This window comes from Hibiscus syriacus, unplaced genomic scaffold (genome assembly GCF_006381635.1).
Source record: "Hibiscus syriacus cultivar Baekdansim isolate YM2019G1 unplaced genomic scaffold, ASM638163v2 tig00111445_pilon, whole genome shotgun sequence".
In the NCBI taxonomy this organism is placed as follows: Eukaryota; Viridiplantae; Streptophyta; class Magnoliopsida; order Malvales; family Malvaceae; genus Hibiscus; species Hibiscus syriacus.
This window is the reverse complement of record NW_024063096.1, coordinates 979,862-989,445: the sequence shown is the minus strand read 5'-3', so window position 1 is coordinate 989,445 and position 9,584 is coordinate 979,862. Positions and strand designations below refer to the sequence as shown.

At 34.5% G+C, this 9,584-nt stretch overlaps 1 protein-coding gene across 1 annotated transcript; it reads left to right on the top strand.

The window, feature by feature from the left end:
- Positions 1-3,009: 3,009 nt before the first annotated feature.
- LOC120163412 (receptor kinase-like protein Xa21) lies at positions 3,010-8,978 on the top strand. Its single transcript, XM_039173352.1, has 6 exons — positions 3,010-4,003; positions 4,940-5,083; positions 5,725-5,868; positions 6,534-6,610; positions 6,678-8,526; positions 8,620-8,978. Exons 1-6 carry the CDS (start codon positions 3,010-3,012, stop codon positions 8,976-8,978), a joined length of 3,567 nt encoding a protein of 1,188 aa, XP_039029283.1.
- Positions 8,979-9,584: the final 606 nt, after the last annotated feature.

Genomic DNA, 9,584 nt, shown 5'->3' with positions numbered 1-9,584 from the left:
AATAATGTGCCTTTGAGCTGAATGTAATCGAACTCGAAGGTCTTTCAGTTAGGCCCCAATTGGGCTTCGACTTGAATGAATTGGGTTATAGTCGTCACCGACCATTTAAAAAACATTTAGGCAGGTCGGACACCATCTTACCTGATTTGCATTTTACCAGAAATGTGTCGGGTTCGGGAGTCGGTTACGGTCAAGGAAGGATTAGCACCCTTGAACCGCTCTTTCAGTACTAATTAATTTATCGGTTGTCTTAATTGCAAAAATTTGAAATTAAAATTTAAAAGCATTCGATTCGAATTGTTTAGCTTTGATCAGTTGGAATTTATCTACAAAGTTAAAATTATTAGAGAAATGAAATAAACAAATAAATACTAAATAAATTAAATGGAAAATAAAGCTAAAAATCTATAAATATATATATATATATAATCAAATAAAAAAATAAGTAAAAATAAATCATAAAATAAAATAAAAAAATATTAAATAAACCAAAAATATATATAAGATAAAATAAAATAAAAGAAAAGGAAAAGAAGAAGAAGTAAGTAATAATAATAATAAATACATATATAAAAATGATAAAAAAACATATATATGAAATAAAAAATAAAATATCAAAAATAAATAAAACATGAAAAAATGTCTAATTTAAAAGAGAACGAAATTAGAGGATAAAATTAAAAGGGAAATCAAGGTTAAACTTGAATTAAAGGGCCAAAATAAATTATATTAAAACATGAGAGGTCTGAAAGGGGATTAACCCCATTTCTTTAAAAACATGCGGGATCCGCTCAGGTTGGGTTGGTCCAATGGGTCCACTATATATGCCAAAAAAATCCAACTTACATTTATTTCACCCCTCTCTCATAAAAAACGCATCTCCCCTCGCTCAAATCCTCTCAACCCAAACCATCATCGGCCACCCCCTCCGATGGAACCCCACCGACGATCGCCGCCAAAAATTGCTCTGGCCACCACCTACAGTGGCCGGAGACCCAAAAGTTATACATTTTCGAAAGCCCTCAACACCTTCAACCCGAAAACAATGTTAGCTTCACCCAACAACCGCCCTAGATTCGTAGATCTAAGCGAAAATGATCGATTTTTACCACTTTTCGGTGAAACCCTTTAGCTTCCTCGACGTGCTTGCTCTCGGTTTTCCTTGGCTTCGGCCTTTTTATGTATTTATTTATTTGTGTGTTGTGTATATGGTTTTTTGTGTTGGCTCTTGGGTTTCGATCTGGTTGTGGTTTTGGCTTTTCGTGCTCCTCTGTTTACTGTGTTGTTCTCGCCTATTGTGTTCGAAGTTGGCTGATTTTTTGTGTATTATTGATGTTGGCTTGTTGTCGTTGATACTGTGTGTCATTGGCAGTGTTGTGTTGGGGTATTTATACCAACCACCGACCGTTTGTTAGTTCTGTCCTCAACGGGTTGTTCCGTTATTCTCATGACTGTGGGTGTTGTTTGACCGAATACCCCGGGATGGTTCAGTCCCGGGGATCTCGGTCGGAGACTGTTGGCCGTTTGGCATGACTTTTGGTCTCCTTCTATGCGGCGCTGATCGTTTGGGTTCCAGAAACCCTAGTTTGTTGTGTAACCCTCGTGCACTTGGGCCTAACCGGGTCTGCTGGGTCAGGCTACCCGATTGGGCATGTTGGACTCTGGACTTGGACCCTATTCATTCGGACCTTGAAGAAACAAAAGAAATAAATAAATTAAATTAAATTAAATTAAAAATATATAATAAATAATAATAATTATAATATATTATAAAAACATTTCATAAAAACTTATATAACATATATGTTCAAAAATATTTTAAACCGTATATATTATACATATTTTTAAAAAAATGTTTTTAAAATTATATAGTTTTCAAAAATGTTTTAAAACTATATATTATATGTTTTCAAAATGATTTCAAAACTATATATTATATATATTTTTTCAAAATATTTTAAAAACTATATGTTATATATATAATTCAAAAATCATTTGCAAACTATATAATATATATGTATATATAAGTATATAAAAAAATTTGGACGAAAATAAGTGTCTACAATACCAACCAATTGCTCTAATCAGTTGTTTTCTATTTAATATGATAAGATGTATAACATCATCGTGTTACCGCTTAAGATCTTAAAACGTAACATCCCTTTTATATTACGGTCATCGTCGTGATGTTCATTTTATTAATCTCATTCAATGGAAAATTCAACGTAAATAGTTAAATTGTTCTTCTGATATAATTTGTCATGAGAATATTACCCTCTTTCTGAAAAATATATATGATACGATATACATAGCCACCGTTTATAAACTCCAGGACATTCCTTTTCCTTTTCATGACGAGTCCCTATCTCTTAATGCGTATATATGACAGGTTTTTTATAATATTAAAAAATATCCTTAATTTTTTTATTAAATAGTCATTTTGGTCTTTATTCTTTTTTGAGAGCATTTTGGCCCCTCAATGTTTCATTTTAGGAAAACAAATAGTCATATTTTAGAACGTTGATTGTTTATTTACTAACGATTTTCATTCATAGATGGGTCTTTTTGTCTCAAAATGAAACGTTGAGTGCCAAAGTACTAAAAAAAAGGCCAGGAGCCAAAGTAACTATTTAATCAAACGTTAAATGCATTTTTTATGGGTTTTTTTCTTTCTAATTTCCTTTTTGGGTTTTAATAAAAATTATATTTTGACTTGGCAAGAAGAAAAAGAAACTTAGTCAATGCAATGAAGAAAATAAATTTCATTGGACCTATTTGGGCGGCAACATAAATTTTTTATAGGGTTTCCTTTCACAAGCTTGGACCTCTATGCTAGTATTTGCCTCACAATTTCCAAATTGAAATATAATCAAAAAAAATTAAATGAAATCAATGGACCTTTGATGATTACTTATTGTCCACGGCATTGACGATTCTCATATGTAATTTATTCAGAAAGAAGAAATCCAATGCTGGGATCAATTAGTTCAATTTCTTAGATTCTATCTCATGGGAAACACTCATTTCCTTATAGCTCTTACGCTGGTTGCTTTGTTGCCTCAATTTGAGCTGATTTTGTCTATGAAATCAACCACAAACCTCAATTCAGACCAGTTAGCTCTTCTTGCACTAAAAAACCATGTTGTTGTTGATCCTCACTCTTATCTAGCAACAAATTGGTCTGTTTCGGCCTCTGTTTGCAATTGGATCGGGATAACTTGTGGATCCCGACACCGGAGAGTCATTGCCTTGAACCTCTCTGGCATGAATCTCTCAGGCACGATACCACCGCATGTCGGGAATCTATCTTTCCTCGCCACACTCAACATCGGAAACAACGGTTTTCACGGGTCGTTATCTAAAGAGTTGTCTAATTTACACAGGATGGTATCGATAAACTTGACCAACAACAACTTCGACGGGGAAATCCCGGCGTGGTTTGGATCCTACACTCGACTTCAAAGCCTTGCAATGTACGGTAACAACTTCACGGGCGGTATCCCGTCTTCTTTATGGTCTTTATCGAAGTTGGAAATGCTGCTCTTGTTCGAAAACAACCTTGAAGGTCCGGTTCCCGAAGCCATCGGGAACCTTTCGAGGTTGAGACAGTTGTATTTGAATGATAATAAGCTTTTGGGGCCGATTCCTCGGTCACTCTTCAACATATCTTCGTTAGTGGAGATTGTTCTAAGCAACAACGGCCTCTTTGGTCCCATTCCATCACTCCCACTGCTCAAAAACTCTTCATTGGAAACCATTGATTTAACGTTCAATAACCTCACCGGCCATCTCCCATCGGATACGTTCGATTGTCTGCCGAAACTACGGTACCTTTATTTGAGCTACAATCAGCTTTCTGGCACAATTCCGATGAGCTTATTCAAGAGCCAAGAGCTTGAAGATATATCCTTATCTATTAATCAATTCGAGGGGAGCATACCAAAGGAAATTGGAAATTTAACTTCTATTAAGAGACTCTACCTCGGTTCAAACCACCTCCAAGGTAAAAAGGGTTGTTTTTTTTCTTTTTTATGTCAAAAATTTAATCATTTTTCTATAGAATAAATTATACTAGATAATACTGAACTTTCGGTTATATCACTAAACTTTTAATTTCTTTAATTATAATACTGAACTTTGTTTTTAACTTTAATTATGCCACTAGACCGTTAAAATTCAAACGATATAATGATAAGGATAAAACGGCATCGTTTCGGTGTGGCTATTGATGCTTAAAAAGTGTTTTAGGCACCGAATTTTAAGAGTGTATTGATTTTACCAATAAACTTTTAAATAATTTATTTGTTTGGCACTATACTTTTCCGACTACGTGGATAGCCAATCACCACCCTTCACCAATCATCTTTTACTACAATATTAGTACCAAAATGTACACATTTCTCTCATTTTTCTTATATTATGATTGATTTTCTATGAAACTCACTCAAAATCAACGAAATTATATTATTTTTAGGGCCTGTGGGCTTTCTTAGATTTGAGGTGTTTGTTCGAGAAGTCGAACAACATATTTCAAAACTAATTTCATCGAACGCTTATCGAAAGAGATCGGAGTATTATCATGTCAAACTTTTAAATAAATTTTGATCAATACACCCCTAAACTTCAAAACCTAAAATGATGTCATTTTGGGCATCAATAATAATCGCCAAAATGATATTTTTTTCATATCATTACAGTGACAGAAAGATTTGTCCGCATCATTATACAATTAAAATTTAACGACCCAATGACATAACTGAAGTCGAAACCAAAATATATTGCTATAATAATAAAAAAAACTTAATGATGTAAATAATACATCACATAAAGTTCAGTGATATGAAGTGTGATTTACCATTTTATCATAATTATATAGAGAACGAAGTGAATTAATTCTTTTAGAAAGAAAAATTAATTTAATTTAATTTATAATTTGCAGGTGAAATTCCACAAGAAATTTGTAATCTTGTGACTCTGGAGGAATTAAGTTTGTCGGGTAATCAGCTAAGAGGGGATATTCCTTCTTGTACGGGGAACCTAACACTTCTACAAGCACTCGATTTTTCCAGTAATACCTTGACAGGTATTTATACTAACTGTATCATCTTATTTAATTCTTACATTATTATTTTTATTTATAATATTTGCATTTTCTTATTTAATTCTTTTACTATTTTAAGAGAAATTTGGAATCCATAATTCTATATTTTTGGTAAAGTACACAAATGATCCCGAACAATAGGGTGTTGTTTTATGGGTCTATTGACTCTTAAAAATTACAAAATAATCCCTTAACTATATGGTATTGCTTAAAAAATTACAAAATAGTCACTTGACTATTCATATGTTTCAATATCGTTCTTTTATGTTAAAAATTAACAGTAGTCTGAGCTGGACATTAACATGTTGACTACCATATGATAAAATTTGATCTCAAAATCTCAAATGACAATTATATCTCAATCAACAGGTTAATGTTCAGCTTAGATTGCCATCAAATTTCTAACGAAAAATGACGAGTTTGGAACATATGAATAGTTAGATGATCATTTTATAACTTTTAATAACTGAAGGACTCCACAAAGTAACATCCTATAATCGAGAGACTATTTATAACTTTTAATAGTCGAAAGACTCAACGAAATAACACTCCATGATCGGAGATCATTAATGTAATTAACTTTTTTTTGGCATGATTCAATCTATCATTTGATTTGTGTGCAGGCGAAATTCCAGAAGAGATAGGTAATCTTGCGAATTTAGTAGAATTGAGCTTGAAGAAGTGTGATTTAAGGGGGCCTATTCCTCGAACTATCGGCAACCTAACACTTCTTCTATTCTTCGACTTTTCCTATAATCACTTGACCGGTAATATACTCGACTTTTTTGTGTGTCTTCTTAAAATTATGAGAAGGTTAGATGTAACCATTTTATAATCTTTGTCAATTTTTAGATTTACCTTGCAGAATGTATTTTACAGTGATTTTTTGTATAGATATTAGATGCTATAATATATAAAAAAATATATTTAATTAAATAATTATTTTAGTCCTTATTTTTTAAGTATTTTGTTCCCTAACGTTTCATTTTGATGTAAAAAATGCTCCTCTATAGATTAAAACTATTAGTTAACAAACGGTTAACACTCCAAAATAAGAGTCTTTTTACTGTAAAATGAAACGTTAAGAGTCAAAATGTTCTAAGAGAAAAAAAAATAAGAGCCTGAGTGACTATTTGGTAAAATATTAAAAATCTTTCTATCCTAAAATAAAATGTTATGAGCCAAAATGCTCCAAAAAAGAATAAAGATCAAAATAACTATTTGAGGACTAATTTTAATAGTATACCATATAAGATTTTAGGATACATAAAATTTCATATATATATGTATTATTAGTATTTATAATGAATCTTTATTCTTGTCCAAAAATAAATAAAATCAAACTACAATAAATTTTAATTTTGGCATGTGATATTTTATAGGTTGATATTACATTTCCGGTTTATGAATTGTTCAACAATTTTGATGGCAGGCGAATTCCCAGATGAGATTGTCAACTTGCAAAACATAGATGGCTTGTATTTGTCATCTAACAATATCTCCGGATTCGTCCCTTCTCAAATATTTAACAGTTCTATCATGAGAGAGATTTCAATCTCTGCAAACCGGCTGTCAGGCACTCTTCCATCAGATTGTTGGCTTCCAAAGCTTGAAAGGCTTATCATTGGAGGGAACCGCTTCACTCCCTTCCTCCATTTTCAACTCCTCTCATCTCATTGAAGTTGAAGTATCTGGGAACTCGTTTTCGGGCCGTGTCCCTGCTACCATCGGCAATCTAAGACGTCTCCGATCGCTAATTATCGGGACGAACAATTTCACCGGAGAATCATCATCATCTTTTTTATCATCACTGGCAAACTGCAAGGACTTGAGATTCTTGGCTTTTGAGCAAACCCCATACATCAGTGATGGTGCTGGTAGTAGCTTCCTGGTTTCACTGGGAAACCTCTCGGTTTCTCTTGAGAATTTCATTGGTTATGGCTCCAATATCAGAGGCAGCATTCCTGCAGAAATCGGCAACCTTAGAAACTTGATAAACTTCAACCTTGCCAACAATGAGCTTGTTGGGTCCATTCCCAATACAATCGGAAGATTAAGAAAGTTGCAAAGTCTCTCTCTTCAAGTTAACAAGTTGGAAGGAACCATCCCCTACGAGTTATGCCATTTGAGGAGTTTGGGTTTCTTGTATCTAACGGGTAACAATCTGACAGGATCCTTACCTGCATGCTTGGGCGATCTCGTTTCGCTTAGAAATCTCTACTTAGCATCCAATAACTTTGTTAACTCAATACCCTCAACATTGACAAGGCTTATATACGTTTTGCAACTGAACGTATCTTCCAATTCTCTAACCGGAGCTCTCCCGATCGATATCGGAAACTGGAAGGTCATTAATACAATCGATTTGTCGGAAAATCGATTATCCGGCGAGATCCCGAGTAGCATTGGTGAACTTGAGGATGTGGCTTATCTTTCTTTAGCCCGTAATAGATTGCAAGGTTCTATACCCGAGTTAATTGGAGGCCTAAGAGGATTGCATTTGTTAGATCTTTCGAGGAATAACTTTTCAGGAACTATTCCCAAGTCCTTGGAGGGACTCTTGGATCTTGAATATTTCAATGTCTCATTCAATCGATTACATGGAGAAATTCCCCTCCGAGGACCCTTTTCCAACTTCTCAATTCAATTGTGTATCGGGAACGAAGAGTTATGCGGCGGTGACACTCGACTGCAACTTCCAGCATGCAAGACGAAGCTATCTTCTAATAAAGCTACCAAGCTTTTATTATGTATCCTATTGCCCACTGGCTCAACGCTATTGATACTAGCCTTAATTTCCCTTGTTTTACGATGGAGAAAAAGGAAGGCAAAGCTGCCTATTGATGGAGGGAATTCGGATGCTTTAGCAGAGTGGAGACGGATTCCGTACCATGAACTTCATCAGGCGACGAATGGATTCTGCGAAAGCAAATTACTCGGTGTCGGGAGTTTCGGATCGGTATATCAAGGTACTCTTCTAGACAGACTGAACGTTGCTGTCAAAGTCTTCAATTTGGAGTTAGAAGGAGCATTCAAGAGCTTCGAGGTTGAGTGCGAGGTTTTACGCAACATACGCCATCGAAATCTGCTCAAGATCATAAGTAGTTGTAGCAACCTTGATTTTAAAGCCTTGGTGCTCGAATTCGTGCCTAATGGAAGCCTCGAGAAATGGTTATATTCTCACAACTATTTTCTTGACATGTTGCAAAGGTTGAACGTAATGATCGACATCGCATCTGCTCTTGAATACCTTCATCATGGTCAGACAATTCCGGTAGTGCATTGTGATTTAAAACCCAGTAATGTTCTATTAGATGAAGATATGGCTGCACATTTGGGTGATTTCGGCATTGCCAAGTTGCTAGGTCAAGAGGACTCGGTCATCCAAACCATAACACTTGCAACAATTGGATATATGGCACCAGGTGATTTCTATCGTTTCGAGTTAGTTGAGTTAACGAGTCATATTTTATCATTCAAACAAAGAGTCTAACTAATATAAATGAACTGACATGTAGAATACGGAGGTGACGGAATTGTTTCCACAAAAGGCGATGTCTACAGTTTCGGCATTCTTCTTATGGAAACATTCACGAGAAAGAAACCGACCGGAGAAATGTTCGTCGGAGAATTGAGCATAAGAAACTGGGTGAAGGAGTTGCTACCATATGCAGTAATGGAAGTTGTAGATACCAATTTGGTAAGCAATGAGGGAGATAAAGCAGGCATTACTTGTGCATTATCCGCTTTGCAATTGGCGCTTGAATGTTCACATGAACTGCCAGAGGAGAGGATCGGCATGAAAGAAGTTGTTGCAGAACTAAAGAAGATTAAAATGAAGTTTTTAAATGAGTCGAACCAGGTGAGTAGATCATAGACATTAGTGGCATAAATTAAACTACGGTATTATATAAATAGTTGGATTTGTAAACTGAACTATTCTTTATGAGCTTTTGTTTAAAAAAAATATTATGTTGGTTGAATTTGCCTACAACAATAACTTCCACTCAAATATTTAGATGGTCCCATTTAATGCATTGTATGATCGTAAGTGCAAGACTTCGTTGTGTTGGTTCGAACTTAGTGAGAAAAAATTAATTGGACCTGATTTAATTTGAGAGATCAAAAAATAAGTATGATTGATTCGAGATAGATCTAGGGTAACTTTCGATCGATAGAAGTCATACACAAATTTAAAGTGTAAAGATATATAGTTTTTAGTGCGCGATAGATCTTCTTTAAGGTATCAACTTAGAAGAAAATATTGTGGTTTGGTCATAAAGAGAAATTGAGTCTTTGAATGAATTGGACCATGTGAGGTCTTAGAGAGGATCTTATTGATTGACATTGCCACTAGATATACAGTGCATCTGTAATATGTTTTATGTTTCGATACTTAGAAGATATCGTTCAGGTCTTTTGTACATTATTTCAGTTGAGCATATTAAGGTAAATTCTAACTTGTCTTTTGAGAAGGAAACAT

Excerpts from the sequence above, each read along its gene's own strand:
- LOC120163412 (XM_039173352.1), top strand. The coding sequence starts at position 3,010 with ATGGGAAACACTCATTTCCTTATAGCTCTTACGCTGGTTGCTTTGTTG. Across the intron at positions 5,084-5,724 it reads TTCCAGTAATACCTTGACAG|GCGAAATTCCAGAAGAGATA; the intron begins GTATTTATACTA and ends ATTTGTGTGCAG. Across the intron at positions 5,869-6,533 it reads TTCCTATAATCACTTGACCG|GCGAATTCCCAGATGAGATT; the intron begins GTAATATACTCG and ends TTTTGATGGCAG.